The sequence below is a fragment of the Cetorhinus maximus genome, chromosome 10 (genome assembly GCF_964194155.1).
Source record: "Cetorhinus maximus chromosome 10, sCetMax3.hap1.1, whole genome shotgun sequence".
In the NCBI taxonomy this organism is placed as follows: domain Eukaryota; kingdom Metazoa; phylum Chordata; class Chondrichthyes; order Lamniformes; family Cetorhinidae; genus Cetorhinus; species Cetorhinus maximus.
The window spans coordinates 66,730,761-66,753,967 of record NC_135888.1 but is presented as its reverse complement, the minus strand read 5'-3'; the positions used below and the strand labels follow the sequence as shown (position 1 = coordinate 66,753,967).

The following is a 23,207-nucleotide window of genomic DNA, read 5'->3' as shown; positions in this document are numbered from 1 at the left end:
GTACTGACATGTTTATGTTGCTGTCACAGAGATTAATTGAATTCACCATATAAAATAATGGATTTCTTTTGAATTAATTTTTGTCACAAAAATATTGAGAATTTAACACAGATTTACAACTGATACTAGAACTTTATATTTGACTGCAACTTTTTGTAACGTATCTTGTTTTATACACAACACAAAATCAAAGGATACAAACATCAATATGGCTGCCAACGTGTTGTAACATGTACTCAGAAATGATCTTTGATGATTTGGCCAGAAACCTTAATGGATCCACTTACTTTTGTGTGATTTACTCTCTTTTTATTTCACCAATTTTTTGCTCTCCTCCTTTCCTGAAGGCATTGGCTGCTGAGTGAGATACTTCACCCAAGTGATCGTTGTTCATATGTGAACTTTGATGGTGAGCATCAGGAGGCTATTCAATCACATATGAACCATCACAGTCAAACATCAGGCTCTTTCGTTTGCATTCACTTGTTTTTTTTTTCCTTTTTTTGTTAAGCATTCAGGGAAGAAAAGCTAAGTTTGAAACCGGACCACACAGGAGATCTTTAAAACTGTGAAGGGGTTTGATAGGATTGAAGTAGAAAAGATGTTTCCACTTTCAGTGGAAGTCCAAAACTAGAGGTCATAAATATAAAATGACTAATAAATTCAATAAGGAATTCTGGCGAAACTTTTTAATCCAGAGCATAGTGAACATGTGGGACTCTACCACATGGAGTGGTTCAGGCAAATAGCATAGATGCATTTAAGGGGAAGTTAAGTAAGTACATGAGAGAAGAAGGAATAGAAGCATATTTTGAAAAGGTGAGACGATGTAAGGTGGCAGGAGGCTTGCGGAGTGCATAAACACACTGCACAGACCTTTTGGGCTGAAAGGCCTGTTTCTGTGCTGTAAAACTCAATTTAGTTCTAACTCTGTTGCCTGAATCCTTCCTCAACCATCCTTCAGATGGACACACTTCCAGTCAGGAAGACAATCAGGAGCAGGAACTCCTCTGTAATTTATTTGGTGCTGTGGTCAACTGTAGAACCCCTATCAGTTCTCTGCTTAAACTTAGCTAATGCTAAGGAGAGATAATGGTCAAAGCTGGGATCTTGTCGGGTCTGTTCACTGTTAACAGCTCATTTGCATAAACTCCTTGTGCAATTGTAGTTAACTATAGAATGATCCACCATGCAATTTATTGGAATCAAAAATATTAAGGAGTTCAAAGTCCAGTTGGATACTAGCCTGAGTGAGTTAGAATACTCAGGAATGAGCTTGAGGGGGCAAATGTCCTTTTTTATTCTCATGCTTAGCTTAGTTTGTTCTTTAATAAAAACCAACTGTTGTCTGATAATTCATGATAATAACTGCACCTCCAGCACACAAACATTCTGTCCATTTCGAAGCACCCGGAAAGCAAAGGGATGTTTTGGTCCGAATCCTGGTACCACCTCAGACCCCTTCAGCACAATGGAGTTCACATGTGTCCTTAGATCTGTCCTGTCCTTGTGAAAGTACAGTGTATTGCCTTTCAGTCGACACCAACGCTCTCTCCAGTAGTTGTTAACCATCACATTGAGGTAACCTAGAATGGAGTTAAGGGCATAAGGTATGACTTATATTGCAATGGACATTTTACATATAATGTAAGTTTGAGCACAATAGCATGGTTATGAAGACAGAGCGATCCATTTGTCCACTTCTTGGCTTCATGTTGCAGACAGTGCCACCGTACACTGCATTTCAATCTTAATCCCATTGATCACCATTTTGCTCTAGATATTGGCAAAATTTCTAGATTTGTTGTAGCTGTACAGCAGAAATCTGCCTAATTCTCCCTGAAAGAATCTTAATTACCACTCTAGTAAATGACAGCTTAAGCGTACAACTCAAAAAGCCAAGTTGCTCCTGGATTTTATTTGTGGTAAGATTTCCTGATATTTTTAGGCCACCAATCAATTGTAGCTAGTAAAAACGAAGGACAATGATCTAGTCTCAAGCTTATGCTGATGTTGCATTGAAGCAGCCATGAGGAAGTAGAGAAGAATGGCCTGACGATGATGTTCTTCCGCCTATCCGTCCTCCCTTCACCAAAGCAAAGTGCCTTACCCTGTGTTTCCCCAGAGTGATAGAATTGAGGTTGGGTAAACACAAATAGAAACTTGCTTCTCACCACTCTGTGGAATTGCATTTTATGCTTCCATCAAGCTGTGCTGCCAAGGTGAGGGATATTGTTGTTGGGAAGCGTGGGTAGATGGAAAGAAATGCCCTCTCCAATCTGCCCTCAAATTCGTCTTTTCCCTAACCTCAGACAATGATCAGTAGTATGGAGTATCGCCCACACCAGCCACCTTGTGGAATCGATGAGGAAGCTGGCTAAATCTTGTTATACAACTAGTGCCTAATAGGAACTGCATTGAGACCACCCAAACTCATTTTTAAATGCAGCCCTTGCAATCATTGGCCTGGATTCCAATCAAAGTCCCAGAAGTGAAAGCCCAAGGTCTAATACTCCCAACTTCCCAGTTCCTTTTCAGACTTTTTCTGACTTAAAAGATTTGTGATGTACAAATGGAATGGTTGCAAAAGTACCAGTGGACAAAATCCTATTGTTTTTAAAACAAATGGGGCAGGATTTTCCCGTTAGCGAGCGGGGGGGGGGGGGGGGGGGGCGGGGGGCTGGCCTGTCAATGGCTAATTGATGCCATTGACAGGGTCCTTAAACTAATTAATGGACCTGCCCATACAACCTTAAGGTTGGCGGGCAGGCCAGGAGCCCTGGCGGGAATTAGAAAAAGCATGAAACCTCATCCATGGGCGGGATGACGTTTCATGTAGGTTTTAAAAATTTAATTAAAGTTTTTTAAAAAAATTATGGACATGTCCCAACTCATGTGACAGTGTCACATGGGGGGACGTCAGGGAGTTTTTTTTTCCATTTTTAATATTTTTGACAGTAGAGCCGATCTCCCTAAGGCAGCACTTAGCCTCAGAGAGAGGAGTGTGCTCTTTCATACGCATGCACAAAAGAGCACACTCTCGGGTTTAGGGATTCCCCCCACCACCCCCTCACCCGCCCGCACAGCGCTTCCATGCGGATGTCATGCTGGGCAGGCCTTAGTTGGCTCGCCCACGTAAAATGGCCTCCCCACGCCCGCACTTCAACTTCACCCCTGATGGGGGGAAAATCCTGCCCATGGAAACCTTATACTTGGGATCCAGAGTGCAGGTCCAGGTTAATGAGCAATTTGTTTTTTTTCTGATTCCCATGAAAAGGTTTTTCAGGAAAAGAAAAGCCAGCGAAGGAAGATCACAAAGAGCTACTAAATAAATCTGATCTATTTTGATGAGCTCGCAAAGCACAATCCAGGCAATGGGAATTAGTATTTTCTTTTCTCTTAAGATTGCTACCTCACAACTTTAGGATTGTTTTCAGTTATACAGTTAGACACAGTAACTATCCTGCTGCAAGATTTACACATCAATTTACATGTAAAACTGGGGAATTATTCACTAATTTAATACAACCGAAAAGAGACTCATCAAATTGTAGGAAACATTGGGTTCAATTTTACTGCAGGCTTTAAGACCCAGACTAAGATCAGATGGGGGTCCCCAAGCCTACACTTGTTAATTGGCCACCTTGGGACTCACTGACTGGGCCAATAGCATCTACATTCTGCCCACCGTTCTTAATTAGACAGAAGGACGGCAGCACTGAAACCTTGGCTGCCCCACTGGGAGAGGTGGGTGCTGCTGAGGCAAGTTGGGGATTGAGAGGCCACACCAACATAGCGGCATGCTCAGAGAGGGAAGTAAAAAATTTAAAATCAGAAGGTCCAAGCAGGCAAGCTCCTCCGGAGGGCCCACTAGGGCTGTGGGCATGGCCTTCCCTGCCCGCGGTCATCTCTTTGGGCCATGGAGCCTTCAGCTCCCATTGTCCTCCAGGACAGCTGCAGAGATGCTGCCTGGAGGTGGGGTTGCTGCCTTTGGGGGTGGGGGAGGGGGTTGCTGGGCCTCCACCACAAAAATGTTATTGGGGCTGGAAAATCATTCTTAAGGGAGACTTTGGTTATTTAAATTGGCTGCTTACCTCCGCAGACAGCTGATCTGTATCCGGTCTTGCCGCTGGGAGACTTCCCTAGCAACGGGACTGTATCAAGGTGCTGTCCTGACACAGCTTTCCCCTGGCGCCCACTCCGCCTCCCAGCCTGCCACCCTAGAAATATTAAAATCCAGCCCATGAACTCTGTCTGTCCCTTCATCTTCAGTATGTTGTTCACTTCTTTCTGCAGCATCTGATCCTCTGCATCTTGTTCTCCACTATTTCACTTAACATAAATGACAGCAGGAGGACTCATAAACTGACCTTAATCCCATCCTCATTCGTTATCCATATATGCCTAATTTCTAGCACAGACCAATGAATAGATCAGAAGCAGCCACATGGCTCTTTTCTTCCGTAGCCCAAGAATACAGGGGCCAGTTAAGACAGCTTTACTACCATCCCAACTAGAAACTGTTGCTCAAGCTTCAGCTAGAGGCAACGAGTTCAAAGAAAGGAACAAAGTATGAATGAGGATCTATTAAGTGAAATAGGGAAGAACACAAACAAGATACAAAGGGTTGCATACAATTATTGTGAAGGCTTATGACCACTCAAAGGAGGTACTGGTGAGAGGGCAGTAACCATGGCACTTATTGCATATAAGTCAGGGAGCAAAATTGTTGGAGGAGTTGGGGGTGGGGTAGGGGAGGGGCAGGATAAAGTGGTGGAGAGAAAATAATCAAAAATAGTTTAATTGTTTTTGAGAAAATCTACACTAATGATTATTTTGGAATTGTCTGAGGTGCTATAACATCTGACTATGATTATTTCTACTACTCCACAGTCAACCAGCCCCTATTGTTCTGTTGAAAAGACAACCTACGTGTAGGTAAAGTTTAAAAAGGGTCACTTGTTAATGGGTTTTGTGCACACAATTATATTGTAATGCCGCAAGCTTTACTCATGAAGCACTAATCCCCAAAGTCCAGTTATATTTACCATGCCTACTTACATGTCAAATCTATCCTGACACCTTGTAAACATTAGCTGCCTTAATTATTCCCAGCATCCATGTAACTTTTATTGAGATTGAAAAAGCAAAAGGGAAACATACAAGCTAACATATGGTGCAGGTGTCCCTTATAAGTGTCTGGGTGGTGGGAATTCCTGAAACTCACCAGACATATGCCCAGCAGACTGAAATTCTGACCTTTGCTGGAACCCAAACTGGAACTATACTGCACTATGATTGAGTGTTTGTTGATTTGAGAATGATTTTCCCTGGATGGGTGGTAATGGATTTAGCAGCAATTGTATCAGTGAAATTGTCATCATTGCCAGAAAGTCAAATGCTTCTCTTAGAGTTTGTAGAAAATAATGAGAATCTGTTAATGCTTCCAGATTTCCGCACAATCATTGCCCCCTCCATTCCTTAATGGGAGCCTGATCTTTGTCATTATCTCTTTGTTTCTGGAATTGTTTCTCTATATTATCTAAAGACTGTGCTTTCTGTTTTCTTGCCCTTCACTCCAAAATGTTTCTCCCTTCTATTCTTTGGTATTCACCTCACCAAATTGTGAACAATATTCCCTTTACAATTTTGTTGATGTGCGGGGCCCATTATTCTCAGTATCTGGTCTCTTTAAATTGTTTTGCATGGCCGGGCACATGCGTTATTTATCATAGAGCAAGGCCTGCATGGTGGCCTTCAGGCTGCTGCACACCCTTGCAGCTGAGCGGGACCATTGATTGTGAAGTACTCCTAACATGGCAAGTTCTTATTGGCATCTATTCAGCCGAATTTACAGACGCTATCTATTTTCTTTGCTAGTTGCTGGGTGAATACTAAAAGCAATATGTGGTATGCCTTAGTGACCACATAGAATGTTGTATTTGTTGGCAATCCCCTTGATGGTTTAGCCAGTAAATTCATTGACTGGTTGGCATTGAGTTACATGGACTAGAAACTAGCCAGGTTATGTGCTCAGCTGATCCCAGCCAGTAGAACAGTAAGGGCATTACAATGGGCCATAACACCCCAGGCCACAGAGGGGATCCCCAAACTTGTTTGCTGCTCAGTTGTGGATCTCTGGTGAGGCAGAATCAGACTGAGTAATGATGTTTCCCATGCAAAATGCTCACATATAACAATGGACACCTGGGGGGGATTCTGCTGGCACTTGTGGCACCCTATGTTAGCATGAATCAGTGCCTTTAGAGGAACAGACAAAGAAATTTTGGGGCTTAATTATATTTTCCAATTATATTTATGATCTACTTTTATGATTATCAAGACTAGGAATATTGGACCAGCAAACTGGAATACACTCCCAGGTTTTTTTTTAAAGTATGGGTCAGAATAAAATAAATATTATTTTACTTTGCTACAACAATGTACCTTAACCCTAACTTCTAAGAGCACATACACTCTTCCTCAAAACTGTACAAATGTGACAGCTCCACTTGCCACCCCAACCATCATCGGAGCCCTGTAGAGCAAGATTTCAAATTCAGTGACAATTGGTGCTGAATTATGGAGAGCTTGTGCTGTTAATTTGCATGATGAGAACTGGATTTAGGCTCATGGTCTCACCTTGCCTCCGAGGCACACTCCATGCAAGGATGGGGAAGAATTAAGATGGGCAAATACATTATCCAACTGGTGTATTTTAATTCTTTTCCAGAGGGTTCCTTTCCATGGGCAGCCTGATTGGGAAGGTGACTGTCTGTTATGTAAGAGAACCCGCATCAGAAGGCTGTAGCCAAGATAAGGCCAGGTGGGTCTAGGGGTGTGGTGGGAGAGGTGATGGGGTGCGAATGGTTGGGGGGGATGTCGTATTGTGGGGGCAGGAGTGTGTAGATGGGAATCAACGAGTTGAGGGGTGGGGGAGGTTCCAATTGTGAGGGAGGAAAAAACAGATGGTGGTCAGGGGATCTGATCATGGAGAGACATCTGATCGCGGGGGGAGCAGCAGACAGATCTTTTGGGGAATGCAGTTTACCGATAAGCTTGTTGGGCCTGGAGGAAACACTTCTGCTCCTCCTGACCCACATGCCATGCTAAAAAGGCACATATTTCATGGCTTCAGCCTTTCTCATCTGCTTTTACCTGTAGGAATTCCCTAGACCAGGGAAACCCAGCCAACCATGGTTAAAAATAGAAACACTTTTAAATTTAAGGCATGCAGCCTCATTAATATTTTTAAATGATCAACCTGGTTTCTAAGAGTAGAGTGGTTGCCCGGCCTGCATCTCACCTCCATTAAAAACAGAAGTGGCCAACTTTGAGGTGGACTGTGTTCCCATTTTACCTTTTTAACCATACACCTGAACCAAACTCTCATACTTTTGGGGGTCAGCATTACCTTCTGGTGTTTATAGGATTATGCTGTTCATTTCACCACCCTTTATTCACTGGTTTGTATTGCAAGACTGAAGTTGTTGCTCTTACATATGACAAGCTATCCATAATAAATAGGAACTTTTCCCACTGTTTATCATTTTATAAATAATGACTTTGAGGATAGAATTCTAGCCAAGTTTCCGACTAACACCAAACTAGATGCAGTGGTCAATGATACTGTCACACATTGTATTTTTGATATTTTTTTCTTGCCACAAAGGATTTAGGAATGAGTTATCTTTGAGTATTGTGTTTTAACAAAATGAACATGCACAGGTTTTAAAAAAACATAAGCTGTTTATAAGGAAGAAAAGGGTTTATACCAGGTATTGAAAATGTGTAATCAATTCACAACAGCCAGTTTGTGGAATTTGGTGGCTCGTCATTCAAAAGACAATGAGAAGCAAGTGACTTAACTCAGACTCATTAAGTCATGGCGGTTCATATTCATTATGGGAAGAACAGTACGAGATGGTTTCTCGGCACCCACACTCTTAAGGGAAGAGAGTTACCCAAGTTTAATGATTGTTTACCTACTGTTGAATCATTTGCTAGGAATAGAGAGAGGCTAAGAGAAAGGACGTTTGCAGTCAATCAGGTTTTAAACAGAAAAATACAAGATAAAGACTTGGGCCTGGAGTCGGATGTCGAGAGACAGGAAGTCAGTTTTGCAGTTAGAAGTCCCCCGGAAAGAAAGATAACACCATAACAAATTATTTGTTTTTCTTGCCTCAAGGAACCGGAGAAGAATCTTCCGGATTTTTCTTTTGTCCTTACTGGTGGTGTTTTTTTCTGATTTCTTTTCTCTCACAGGAGATTGCATGACTGCAGGGGTGGGGCAAGGAAGAATCAAGTCATGTTGTCCCTCATGAGTTGATCTTTTCCTACTCCTCATTTTCACGAGCTCATAAATCAGCAATAAAAAGCAGACGGTGTATAGTTTACTATTCTAATTTTTCAAGGTGAGAAATGAAAATAGAGTGCAGTTTATTTATAACTATTCATCTGCATGTTCATTTGGTGTCTAAAATAAAGCAGCTAATGATTCGTAACCAGTCTTGTCTCACTAAAATGTTTTCCCATCCACCCGCTGAAAGATTGGAGGTGCATGCGACTGAACCTGCTCCCCAGGTTAAATGTATAATTAGATATCTGCCAGTATAAGTACACTTTTGAACATAAGACACTATGGCCATTGACAGAAATAAGATAATGGGGGGTGGTGTTAAATTGTTAAACATTGTTAAATGTTTTGGCTCAGTGTTCATAGGTAATGTTGAGATCTAAAATAAGGATGTAACTTATGTCTAAGGAAGTGATTTTGATGTTGTATTTGCGAGGCCACATCCAGAGTACTGTTTTCAATTTTGGTCACCATATAACAGGAATGATGTAGAATTATTGGAGGAAGTCCAGAGGAGGGCTAAGCAACAGATTCCTAAACTGAGAGCTCTGAGCTATGTTAATATTGTTGAGTCTGGGATTTCACTCGAATGGTACGGGGACTTTATCAGGTAATTTCTGCTGCCAAGCTCAGGATTTGAGACTAGGGGCCACCATTTAAAGTTAAAGGTGTTGAAAATATAGAAAACTTTGGCAATATCTCTGAGAAGGTGGTAGCATTGTAGAACAAATTACTGAAAAACTATGATCGTTTTTAAAAAGGACTGGATAAATTTGGACTCCCACAGCTACCTTGACTACACTTCCTCACACCCTGCTTCCTTTCAGGCTTCTATTCTATTCTCCCAGTTTCTCTGTCTCCGCCACATCTGTTCTGACGATGCCACCTTCCATACTATAGATCATATCTCTTTTCAGCCCCAAAAATCATGATTTTGCATATACTTGGTATGTAGTTTAACCTCTCCTTTACAGCCACAACATGTTACACTTGCATTAGATGGTGGATAGGGTACCAATCAAGTGGGCAGCTTTGGCCTGAATGGTGTCTAGTTTCTTGAATTATTGGAACTGTTCTCATTCAGGCAAGTGGAGAGTATTCCATTACACTCCTGTCTTAGAACCATAGAACACTACAGCACAGAAAACAGGCTATTCGGCCCTTCTAGTCTGTGCCGAAATATTATTCTGCTAGTCCCATTGACCTGCACCTAGTCCATAACCCTCCAGACCTCTCCCATCCATGTATCTATCTAATTTATTCTTAAAACTTAAGAGTGAGCCCGCATTTACCACGTCAGATGGTAGTTCGTTCCACACTCTCACCACTCTCTGAGTGAAGAAGTTCCCCCTAATGTTCCCCCTAAACCTTTCCCCTTTCACCCTAAAGCCGTGTCCTCTCGTGTTTATTTCTCCTAATCTAAGTGGAAAGAGCCTACTCGCATCTACTCTGTCTATACCCCTCACAATTTTGTAAACTTCTATCAAATCTCCCCTCATTCTTCTACGCTCCAAGGAATAAAGTCCTAACCTGTTTAATCTTTCCCTGTAACTCAACTCCTTAAGTCCCGGCAACATTCTAGTAAATCTTCTCTGCACTCTCTCAATCTCACTGATGTCCTTCCTGTAGTTAGGCGACCAGAACTGCACCTCATCATAACATCCCAACTCTTATACTCAATACTTTGATTTATGAAGGCCAGTATGCCAAAAGCTTTCTTTACAATCTTGTCTACCTGTGACGCCACTTTCAGGGAATTATGTATTTGAACTCCCAGATCCCTTTGTTCCTCCGCACTCCTCAGTGCCCTACCATTTACTGTGTATGTCCTACCTTGGTTTGACCTTCCAAAATGTAACACCTCACACTTTTCCGCATTAATAGTCACATTAGTAGTCAGCCTCAATTTTTCACCCCACAAATGGATGTTTTATCTACCGGTCAGTACCTTATAATAGAGTGTAAGGGATTAAGCTGGCAATAAGGGCTGTGTTGCAAAGATGCACGAGTTTAAGACATTCCCACATAGAGCAGACTCCATGTGGCGAACAATAAAGATGGTGACCACCCACACTGGTGGTTCACTTTTATACTTGGCATATAAGTCAACTCCATTTTGGAGGGAATTTGAGGCTTCCAAGGTTGACTTATATGCCAACATCTACCATACTTGTGCTTCCAACTTTTCTGCCTTTTCCCTCAAGTGAAGGCTCCCCTCCACTGTGGTTGATGTCTGTCCCTTTTCTCACGATTCTTCTCTCAATCCTTTCCCTCCTTCTGAGAAGCACATTTTGGTACCGCCTGAGCAAGCACATGGAGTGCAATACCTACCCTTTTACCTCCTCCCTTCCCACCATCCAGGGCCCAAACACTTCTTCCAGGTGAAACAGTGATCTACATGTACTTCTTTCAATTTGCATACTGCACTATTCACTGCTCATGATGTGATCTCCTTAACTAAGGGGGAACCAAATGTAGATTGATTGATCACTTTGCGGAACACCTCCATTTAGTCAGCAAGCATAACCTGAGTTACTGGTCGCCTGCTACTTTAATTCTCTGCACCGCTTCCACACTGACCTCTCTGTCCCCAACCTCCTAATGAAACTCATCTTTCAACAAGGCACCTTATAGCCTTCCGGACTCAATGTTGCATTTAACAATTTCAGATCATAAACAGTGCTGTTTCCTTTTACACAGCAGCTATTGGTAATCATTCTGCTATTGCCATTTACACCTCCTCTAGGCCCATCTTTTGTTTGTTTTCTTGTTCCATTACCATCCCCTTTCACCTTGCACCATCACTTCTTTTGTTATTTAATCCCTTCTGTCTTCCAGCAGATCACAGACCTTCCCTTTGTTCTTTCCCCTTCCCCCTTTCCTTGCCTCTGAATTTGCTTAAAACCTGATACATCTCTAACTTCTTCCAATTCTACTGAAAGCGCATCAACCTGAAAATTTGTCTCTTTCCACAGATGCTGCCTGACATGGTGAATATCTCTAGGATTTTCTGTTTTTTTATATTAAATTTCCAGTATTTGCTTTTAGCTAAACTTCTGTTAAGAAAGGTGATACAGGGTAATTGGTTCCAGACTCATGGTAAGAAAATTGATAGGAGCATTGGAAGAGTGGACTAGAATGATCAATACTCTTGCCTGAAATATTACTAAGTTACAACTTCAGCAAATTCGCAAGTTGCCAATATTTTTAAAGGTGATGCGGAGGAAGACAAAGGGCTGGATTTTATGACCACAAATCCAGATGGCCAATCCTCCCCCCTGCCCCACCCACTCCTGCCACACTAATGTAAGATAGAATATGACGATATTGGATCGGCAATACAACATCATCATACTAATCTCAAAAATTATGGAAGTCCAGTGGGTGCGGAAATCAAAAGCCCACCCAGAATTTTGAAATGACTAATTAACAAGCTATTAAGCTTGTTAACAATCCAATCATCTACAATTTTTCATTGCCACTGCATTTTTCGGGCCTCAGATGTGAAAAAGCATGGGAGTGTCTTACGGGAGCACAAGGGTGGAAGAAAAGGCCTGCCACCAGGACCATGGCTGAATGTAGCGGCAGATTGTGCTGGTGGAGGTGGCAGTGTTTGGATGTGTCTTGAACTCTTTTTTTCAAACTTTTTGGGAGTCTGCCATAAAAAACAAAGAAAGATTGAGGGAGAAGGGTGCCCTTAAATTTGTAGTGTGACTGACTTCCTGTTAAGAGCATAACCCCTCTGCTGGATGGCACCCCAGCCTAGAGTCCTGATTGGATGCAGAGCCCCCCTTCGTACTGCCAATTGGCTGCCTTCCCACTGGACGACCGCTAATTGGTCATCTGTCCTTGACGCGACAAGCTGAGACTTTGGGGCGGGAGCGAGCGAACCACTCACTTCCTGTTCCGCCTCCCTCACCCTGCCGAAAAACGTAAAATTCTGGAAGTGTTCCAGAAAATCTCCAGAGGCTGTATCCAGGTGTAAGTTCAGGGAGTGCCCATGGGAATTTCCGCTGTTTACCCCGGTGGATATTTTAGGATCAGGAAGAGGTTTCCAAGGGCGGATGTCCACTTTCTAAACAAGCCAAATATTGCGGATGAAACAACCAGGTTTAGGTATGGAGGGGAGGGGAGAGGTTCCTTACCTCTTGGAGAGGCAGATGTCTGGCCCTTTCAGGCTGCTTTGTAAGGGGATTGACAATTATATAGAAAAACATATAGATTCATTTTAACTTCTTGGTTTCTAGCTGGCAAATCCTCAGGTGAGCCCTACTTCTGTCATGGGGGCAGCTGCTCTCTGTTTTCACCAGCTGTATGAAGGATGGGTGGATCTGTTTGAGGCTGGGGTCATGGGAACTCTTAATGTAGCAAGTTCTTCCTCCTTGTAACAATGGCCTTGTTTGAGATGCACAGATACTCACTCTATGCTCACTTGCTCATCTGAAAACTGGAAAGCAATGTCGGGTGGGAGTTATGGCAACAGTGTGCAATAAGGACTGGTGATTTTAGTCGTATTATGACAGTTACAAATAGTGAATGTGCTGGAAATATTTATCAAGCCAAATAACAGAAGGTAGGATCAGTACTTACCACAGCATGGAATGTCCTCTTCTGTTGAAGAAGTCTGTTCTTCGGTAGCTTGCTTCTTTTTTGCCAAACTCATGATGCGTGTAATCTTCCTCCCTGCAGCCTTGCTAACGGTGCCTTTCAGTTCAGCCAAACCACTCCTCTTCCCTTTGACTGTTTAATCATAAACAATACAAGTGATTAAGTCACACTGATGTATATGCCTTGCATTAAAAGAATGTTGCACTCTTGCATGTGGAATGCTAAAGAGGATTATTTACAAGATGGAGAATAATTATTCAATAATTCATTCCCATCTCATCCTTCAGACGATGACATAAATTTAAAAAACAACACGCAGGCACCTTTTAAATCTATAGAAAAGTCTGGATTGTGTCAAACAAACGTTATTCCTTTCAAAGAGAAATAGTAATCTGTGTATTTTATCTAGTTAATGTAAAGAATGAACAGATTGAAATGTTCAATATGGTATTTAAAATACATCAGGCATACAGTATGGAGGGGACAATGTGTTAAAGGAGATTAATAGAGTCTTGTGGTGTCTGATTTAAAATGGTTGAGAGGACAGACGGTTTTCATCATTCCTAACAGAAACATGGGGCAGAATCTGATGCTTCCTCTGCTTTTCCACCACTGCCCCGATTAGGTCATGGTGGGAAGGCCTGTGGGCGGCTCAGGGTCAGACTTTGCCTGTCTGGGGCCGGCTGCTCCCCTGTCTCAGTAGCACCACCGGGAGCGGTGGCCGCAGCTGGGATTGCATACAGTCCCCAACGACGATCGTTGATGGAGTCAGATGTGAAGGGCAGGATTTTCTGGTCCTGCGGTGGCATAATGATGGCCAGCTTCTCGTTGGTGTGATCAGGTTGTGATCTTGTACCCCCACTGTCATAGGCGGAGCACTTTTCCCGCCATGCCATGTTGGGAATGCCATTTGAATACATTGGAATATCATGAATGCTCATTATCACGCCTCCACGCTGGATCAAAAGGCCACACCAGCATCTAATTAGACCGGCACGATTCACAATTGCATATAAGCAACGAGCAGCTGGCCACCAGTACTTCACTCGTGACTTCGAGGTTCGTTTGCCCATCTTGCATTGCGCAGCACTCACAGAACCTTGGACTCCACACCAGCTTCACAGGTAGCAACACACCGCTGTCAAGGGGAGGGGTTACAGAATCTCTGTAACCCCTCCAGCGATAATGCGAGGGTAGGTTGTAATGTGTTGCAGGGCAAGGGCTTGACTTGGTGGGGGGGTGAGGCAAGACAGAGGCAAGGGAAGGGGCATAGAGGGCAAAGGCTTAATCAGAGGGAGGGGGAAGACTGAGGATGGTTACACTCAGACACATGGCTGGTGGGGAGTTGGTGGGGAGACTGGGGAAGGTTGCACTTGAACACAACTGGGTGGGGTTCAGGGCGGGGCAGCAGAAGTGTGTTGTGACACAGAGTGGTGATTGTGATGGCCAGAATTGTATTGGCTAATACGTGCCTAGATTGTAACCAAGCTCTTAAACTTGCCGTCACTCATGAATCAGCAACAGAAAGAGAACCTTTGGAGGCTGGTGCTCACTCATGTCTTTCTTTCAATGTTCCTGCAGAGCACCTCAGTCGTCAAGGCAGCCTACAAGAGGCAGGAGTTGCTCTGCAGTCCTCCAGAGACTCGTGGCAGTGTACCTTCAATCTGACAAAGTGCCTCAAGGAGATCCATCTCCAGCAATGGAAAAATGCCGTATGTGTAATCTCGATGGTGACATTGCCACACGAGACTTGGACCAAGGCAGGTGAGGAGGTTCAACACATGTTCATAGCACTCAGTCCTCAGCATTACCTTAATCCCCATTACATTGAGACCCTCCACTCTTAGTTAGGGATGCGGGGCTCCAGTTAGCCTGACCTTTCAATGGACATAGATCACCTCACGGTGACCATCCTCACACATTTGCCTGACAGACATGAAGAAGCCTCCTTTTCCACACCATCAATTTCCCATAATGGTCAACCCTGGCCCTTGCGACCCCAAAAATCCAGACACGCCTTGGAACCATCAAGGTTCTGTTTCGTTGATAATAAAGAGCACACATCAACTGCATTACATCCTAGCTCTTAACCCATTTCTGCACTGAGCATTGCTTTCCCATCAAGCTAACATATGAGCATTGAGACCATGCTGATCAGTTCTACCGACCACAACACATCTCCACATGGATGCAGCATCGCTGAGCTTGGCAAATGTTTACAGTGGGTGGGGTGGGGGGATGCTGCTAAGCAGAATGAATGGGCCAGTGCTGTATCCCTTCTTTTTGATGACTGCCTCTTGGGCTCTATGCAGACAATTCCAAGGTGGAAAACGGTTAAAGCTGCAGCTTTGAGCATTAGGACAAAATTGTGCCTGCAAGGGACAGAACACTGGCACACTGAGGTGGGAAGGTGCGCATCCTTATTGGTCAGCTTAGCAGATGTACACTCAGAAGTCGACAATGCGCAAGGCTGGCAGGAGCTCACACGGCCTCTGAGTATGGGATTATAGATTGTAAACCCTCACAGATGACAGAGAGTACATGGAGTTCAAGGAAAGATTACCCTTCTCCACATGCATCTACATCTCTCCTTCTATGTTACACCTTCACCTTTCCAGAATGCAGACGAGACAGGGGACTACATGAACCTCCATCTTACACAGCCAACAATGACCATCACTGGAACCTGCAATGCATGTCGACGAAATGCCTGGCACAAGCAGTTGTGACATTGAGGGCGAGGCATCACTGATGTTGGTAATGGGCTGAGAAGGGACACACACTGTGATGAGATGGCTGCACACAACATCGACCAGAGGGACATGATGCAAAATCAGCAATAAGTAGGGGGAGAGAACATGGTGTGACATCTGATCGAGCACAACACAAATCAGCATACAGAGAAGGCATCCTCAAGAGGAGGTGTGGAATGGATGTAGGTTTAATAACAGTGATGCAAAATATATACATGTGATGAAATCCTGTGCCACCATTGTGCTTTTAGTATTTCTTGATTTTCCTAACTCTACCACGACATCTTGGGGCATCCCCGACATCCACAGCGGAGGTGGAGGCAGCCTGCTGACTGCTATGCCTGTTGTCTGTGATGACTTTGGTGGGCGTCCACTGGAGGGCCGAGACTTGGAGAGCCCTGGCCTGCTTTGGGTCTCCTGTTGAGGGGCAGGTGCACCCTTCTCGGCCTGTGGAGCTGGAGGTGATGGAGTCACAGGTACAGGGGATTGGGATCAGCTGGACAGATTCTGTGCTGTGCTCACCAGATTGTGACACCAAGCCTGCTCTAGACCTAGATCCCATCGTGGTGTGTGTCTCTGTGCTGGTGGAGGGTATGGGTGAGCGTTGTGACAGGTCTTCAATGGTGGTCTCCTCAGGATCCTTATCCTAGTTGTTGAGGGGGCTGGAGAGGAGGAGTGGCTCCTGGTGTCCCTGGGATGCTTGGCGGAGGTGCCTATGAAAGAGAGTAGAGATAATTAGTGTATGGCAGCTGACTTGAAAACATGACAATGCACTCATGGTATCATTGTCGGAAGGATCAGCTGGTGCAGGGTTCTCCTTGTGTCTGCGCCGCTGACCTCACTGTCGCTGCAGACACTGTATCCATCCTGTCCTGTCCAGCCAGCTCAACAGCACACTCCTCGTAGCCAATTACCACCTTGCGTTTAGGCATCTCCCCACCGGTCTGGGACCTCTTCTTTTTATTGTGGGTGACCTTGTCCTACATAAAGATGGAGAGAGTGTGAACTGGATGCATGCCAAGGCTAATGGTATGAATGCCTGCCTTGCATGGTGCTGAGTGCAGCTGTGCATGGGATGAGGACATGAGGTACACAGTATATGAGCCCAGATGGAGACATGAAGATTGTGTGGGAGATAGTGATGTCCCTTCAGCTGGCAGCGTGTGAGATCCCTGTGGAGTGTCACCCTGCGAACGTGTGAGGGGTTTGTGAGGGTGAGTTGAGAGTGATGAGATGGTTGCCTTACCCTGGTGGAATGGATGAGATCATTCATCTCTTCCTGTGCTGGGTGGCTGACCTCCCCTGTGCAGAGTTGGCACTCACTGCAGCACCAACCTCCTCCCAAGCCACAGTTGTGAGGTTTGTGGACCTCCTTCTACCATCACAGGGGTAGAGCACCTCCCGGCAATCCTCGATGTCGTCTAGAAGGTGACCCGGTGAGGCGTCACTAAGCTCGGGCGCTGCAGGCTTCTTTGGTTTGGGAAGCACCTCTTGCTTGCAGCAATCCTGGTTTGCACACATGAGAAAGCTGTGCGTGGGTGTGATCTAAATATGGTGCCCAGAGCGATGATCCACTGAGATCACAGCGGGACAGGTGAACCAGAGGCAGCCTGCCTTCAATACGACGTGTTTCCTGTTGATGCGTATTTAATGAGGCGAGAACTGGACAATTGGGTGCGAAAACGTCGCTTTTACCCACCTGCCATCGCACTTAATCCTGCCTGTAGGTAAGTGTTCGAGGGCAGTGGTGAGGGGTGGTGTGGGGTGGGGTAATGGAATATCACTGAGGCCAGACTGGCAGGCCCCAGTGAGGAGGGATGAGGTGGGTGGGAGGCCAGGATAGATAGGACAAGGGAACAGGGCATGGCTATAGGGGTCCTATAAAGGAGGCATTCCACCACCCCCAAACCTCCCAAGTATTGGTCACATGATCGATTGCTCTTGTCCACCCATAATGGTTTTGAAGTTTGAAGTGATTGCTACACAATGGGAGATCGATGATGGCCATTCACACCTATTTTGACAATAGCAGGTGTAAATTCCACAGATGGGCTCGTCTGTGTAAGTCCATTCAAGAGGGAGGCCCCCAACAATGGTTATTCAATCAGGATCTTTCCAGAGGTTTGAGGTAGAATTTGCAAAAGTCACCTGATTAAAATTTTGATTTTAAAAGACTGAAAATTAAACGGTTATGTTTGTCAGAAAATGTTTCACAGCCCATTTAATTCTGGTGCCTTAGCAATCATAAATAGTAGTTATTTAGAAATTTTTTCCACATCATCATATATTTGCATTTACAATTAACATTTTCTAATGACAAAGCTAAGATGTAAATCCTTCAGCAACCTGCTATATTTTTAATAGGCTGATAATATAAAGACAGAGGCTAAAACATATACTCAAGTCTGTGCATGACTGTGCTGAACTTTCATGTTTCTCTGAGTTTTTTTCCACACTTTTTAATGCACTTGAGAGTTGCCGGGCCCTATTGTTCTGGTGTGGTATTACATTGATTCCATGTTCTGTCTGCCTGTTCAGGTCAATGCAGACAATCCCATAGCAGGGAGCTTCCCTCACCACCAAAGCAAGTCAACTGGCCACTCATCTAATTGCTGTTTGTATGTCCTTGCTGCTGCACTTGCCTAGATCACAACAGTGATTGCACTTCAGATGTCCAGACCATGAGAAAGGCACAATATGAATCAAGACCTTTTTATTCATCAGAAGTTCCCTTCTTATTCTATCATTTCTAGTGTGCTGACAGAATGTTAGAAGCTTTTTTTTGCTGTTGTTACTGATGATGCAGGATATTCAATTGGACCAAATTCAATGCTGTGTTCATACTGAGCTCGGAGCTACATTTCAAAATCCTAATATGTAGCGTAGCCAATTTTCTGTGTTGATATAATTTGTTCAGAGTAGCTTACCAGTGTGATGACATTATTGGTTTTCTTGTGTGTACATGTACTAATAAATGTTCAATGTCAGTACATCAACCCAACTGATGTTTGCCCATTGTAACATTTGAATATTGAAGTGATACTCTATGGCTGCAACAGAAAGACCTGACGATAGCGGCCTTTTGGCTAAGATCAAGTGTAGTGTTGCAGGGGCAACACCATGGTCCTGCCATGGCAAGGTCGGGATGGAAGGGCGATAACCAATCGCAATCCAAATCTATACCGTGGGTTACCTATCACCGTCCGAGTCACGGTGAACCACAGCGAAGGAGGATCACCTATGGATCGGGGCTTCGTCACCAGGAGGATCCTGTTGAAGGCGTGCGGCTTCCAAGCTACGGAGATCTTCACCCTGCACGACTCCCGCAAAGGTGGTTATTTCAACGTGACTTTCAAGCGAGTGGCAGACTGCGTCCGGCTCCTGAGGGTGTTCGAGGAGAAGAGAGACCTGCCGGAGATGAAGATCCTGACGGCGGAGCCGCACTTTTCTCTGCCGTTGCAACGGGAACGTGAGGTGATGGTGCATGTGTACAACCCCTTCGTCCCTGTCGCCGACGTGGTCACCTTCCTCACCAGGTACTTCGATAAGGTGGGGAGCGGCACCGAGATTCGAGACGACTTGGGGATCTGGACAGGCAAACGCCTGTTTAAGGTCACGCTAAAGACCGATGGTAAGGGAGCCATTTTCCACCCTCCTTCCAGTTTCGCAATCGGGGGAAACCGTGGCTACCTGGTCTACGCTGGGCAACCCAAGCATTGTCGCTCATGCGGCAAGGCTGGCCATGTGGCGGCCAACTGCAGCGCCTCCCTCTGCAAGATCTGCAAACAGGAAGGGCACCAGACAAAAGACTGCAAACAGGCCAAGTGCTGCAACCTGTGTGGCGAGGCAAGTCACCTCTACAGGACCTGCCCCAAACGCTGCCGTACTTACGCACAGGCAGCCAAAGCCGACCAGGGGGAAGCAGAAGAAAGGTTCCGTGTCACTCCAACCACCAAGGCCCCCAGGGAGCTCAACGGGACAAAGGAGGACACAGAGAGAGACAAGGTGGAGAAAGAGATTGAGGCAACAGAGAGCGAATCAACAGCACTACCCCCTGAACCTTCCAGTCCTCAGGACAGCGAATCAATGGAGGAGGAGGCAGCAGTGGAAAAGCAGCAGGGGGAGTGGCGGACGGTGAAGAACAAGAAAAGTAAGAGGGAGCGAAGAAGAAGCAAAGGCGTTTCTCAGAGAAGCGGCAAGAGGCGTCTCCCATCCGACACGGATGACAAGGGCAGCAGCTCTTCGGATGAGGAAGTGCCAGAGCGGCACCGACAGAAGAGGCGGCAAAGCTCCAGGGCGTTGGAGGACGAGACACCCGAGCTCCAGAAAATTGGAGACAACAAGGAGCCCAGCGCACCCCAACTTTGCCTGCAACCTGAGGAGGCCAGTGCACCACAGCCCCTGGAATCTGGGAGCAGTGAGGCAATCATCGCACCCCAGCTCCAGGAAGCCGGGAACAGCAACACCCCAGAGGGGGTGAGTTTTGGAGAAGCTTCTCCAGCAAAGGTCATCTCAAAACCCGCTCTCTACGTGAACCTCCAGATGCCACTGGAGCAGAACACGGCCAAGGAGATCTACCTCAGCCCATCCAAAGTGAAGGAATTTGAGCTCACTACGGGTATGAAGGAGCAGACTAAAGGTCTGGGACTCTCAGAGACAGTGGGTTTGGTAGGAGAATAAATGCTTTAAAATGGGTTTAAAGATTGTATCCATAAATGTGCGTAGCATTAAATCTACTACGCGATGTGTTGCGACCTTGGACTACCTAGCCAAGGTCAAAGCTGACCTGTTGTTTCTGCAGGAGTGTGCGATACCGCACCTCAGCTCCTACAGGCAATGGTCACGATGGTGGTCCCACGGGCCATCGATCTGGTCGGGCGGAAACGACTCTCGTTCCTCCGGCCTGGGTATTCTGCTGCGGGGAGGCAACTTCACCGTCTCCGAGGTCAAGGAGGTGGTGGGCGGGCGACTCCTCGTAGCAGACGTAATGTACAAGAACGCTCCACTCCGGTTAATTAACGTGTACGGCCCGGCACAAGGGGCTGAGCGGCTGGAGGTTTTTCAGCAGCTCCCACTGCTGCTGGCGACCTCCAGGCCGGTCATTCTGGGCGGGGACTTCAACTGCATCATCGATGCGGCTGGACGAACCGGCAGGGCCGGAAGCAGATTGGACGCTACGTCCAGATCCCTGATGGAAACAGTTAAGGATGCCAAGCTGCACGACGTCTTCAGCAACCCTGCAGACGGAGCGCAGCGTAGATACACCTGGTCGCGGCCAGACGGGTCCATTCGTTCCAGGATAGACTTCCTGTTTGTGTCCCGTGCATTCACAGTCAGATCCACCGACGTCAAGCCGGTGTTCTTCTCTGACCACTGCCTCCTACTGGCGGACTGCCACTTGGAGGAAGACCTGAGGGTGGGCAGGGGGGCATGGAAGCTAAATGTGCAACTGCTGACCCCAGAGAACATTGAGGAGCTCAAGAGGGATTACAAAGGTTGGAGAACCGTGAAACCCCTCTTTGAGTCCCTGACACACTGGTGGGAAGTGATCAAGGGAAGCATCAAGAGGTTTTTCATCCGCAAAGGCACCCAGAAAGCTAGAAAGGAACAGAGGGAAATGTCCCGACTCCAGGAAAAGATGCAGAATCTGCTCCGGCTGCAGTCGATGGGGGTCGATGTCAAGGAGGAGCTCCAAGAGGTGAAGGGCCAGCAAGCCTCGCACTTTGCCTCGGAGGCCTCCAAGATCATCTTCCGTTCCAGAGTCCGCTCCGTGGAGCAGGATGAGACGTGCTCACGTTTCTTCTTCCAAAAGGTACACAGAGAGCGCTCTGTGATCAGCAGCCTGAAGGAAGAAGACGGCTCAGTAAAGTCATCACGGTCCGACATTCTGAGGATCAGCAAATCCTTTTATGCCGGTCTGTATGACGTGAAGCCCACGGACAGCACGGCCTCCCAGTCCTTCCTGTCCTCTATCACGGAGGTCTTAGACCACAGTACGCGGGAGAGCCTAGACAAACCGCTAACTCCTGACGAACTGACTAAGGCCCTCGAGTCCTTCGAGAAGAGTAAAACCCCCGGAAGCGACGGCCTGCCGGCGGAGTTGTATTCGGCTCTGTGGGACTTGATCGGCCCAGACCTGCTAGAAGTGTACGAGAGTATGCTCCTGGCCGGCAGCATGTCAGAATCCATGAGGAAAGGCATCATCACCCTCATCTACAAGCACAAGGGGGAAAGGGAGGAAATTAGAAATTGGCGACCCATTTCACTGTTGAATGTGGACTATAAGATTCTGTCCAAGGTCATCGCCAACCGGGTCAAATCCGCTCTGGAATTGGTGATTCACCCTGACCAGACCTGCTCTGTGCCAGGCAGGAAGATCTCTGACAGCCTGGCGCTGCTCAGGGATACGATTGCCTATGTACAGGACAGGGGTGTGGATACCTGCCTCATCAGCTTGGATCAGGAGAAGGCCTTTGACAGAATATCGCACACCTACATGGGGGATGTGCTCTCCAAAATGGGGTTTGGGGAGGGAATTCGAAATTGGATCCAACTGCTCTACACTAACATCAGTAGCGCAGTCTCAATCAATGGGTGGGAAACAGATAGCTTTCCGATTAAATCTGGAGTCAGGCAGGGCTGTCCTCTCTCGCCTGTCCTTTTCGTGTGCTGCATAGAACCCTTTGCCGAGTCCATCAGGAAGGATCCGGGCATAAGAGGAGTGACGATCCCAGGCAGTGGAGGCACTCAGGTAAAAGCCTCCCTGTACATGGACGACGTCGCCGTCTTCTGCTCGGACCCGCTGTCGGTGCGCAGACTGATGCACGTCTGCGACCAGTTCGAACTGGCCTCGGGAGCCAAGGTAAATCGTGGGAAGAGCGAGGCCATGTTCTTTGGGAACTGGGCTGACCGATCCTTTGTCCCCTTCACTGTCAGGGCTGACGGCCTGAAGGTGCTGGGGATATGGTTCGGAGGGACCGGGGCATGCGTTAGAAACTGGAAGGAGCGAGTGGCTATGGTGAAAAGGAAACTGGGCATGTGGGAGCGACGCTCCCTCTCCATTGCGGGTAAGAACCTGGTCATCAGGTGTGAGGTACTCTCGCTGTTGCTGTACGTGGCGCAGGTCTGGCCCATTCCACACTCCTGCGCGATGGCGATCACTCGAGCCATCTTCCGCTTTATCTGGAGGTCGAAAATGGATCGTGTCTGCAGGGACGCGATGTACAAGCCTCTAGATAAAGGGGGAAAAAACGTGCCCAACATCGCCCTCATACTGATGGCCACCTTTGTGTGTGGCTGCATCAAGCGGTGCGTAGACCCTCAGTACGCAAACACCAAGTGTCACTACGTGCTGAGGTTCTACCTGTCCCCGGTGTTGCGAAGGATGGGTCTGGCCACCCTGCCGCGGAACGCTCCAAGTAGTTGGACCGTGCCGTACCACCTGTCCCTGGTGGAAAAATTTATGCAGAAAAACACCTTTGACCACAAGT

The 23,207-nt window shown here is 46.3% G+C and overlaps 1 protein-coding gene across 2 annotated transcripts in view; it reads right to left on the bottom strand.

The window, feature by feature from the left end:
- The window catches only part of afap1l1a (actin filament associated protein 1-like 1a), a 225,950-nt gene that overhangs the window by 29,547 nt on the left and 173,196 nt on the right, over positions 1-23,207 (bottom strand). For both annotated transcript variants that reach the window (XM_078550584.1, XM_078550583.1), the window contains exons 11-12: positions 12,947-13,096; positions 1,375-1,586 (exon numbers count right to left, since the gene is read on the bottom strand). In XM_078550584.1, the coding sequence (XP_078406710.1) occupies positions 1,375-1,586; positions 12,947-13,096 (362 nt within the window). The remainder of the gene's footprint in view (positions 1-1,374; positions 1,587-12,946; positions 13,097-23,207) is intronic.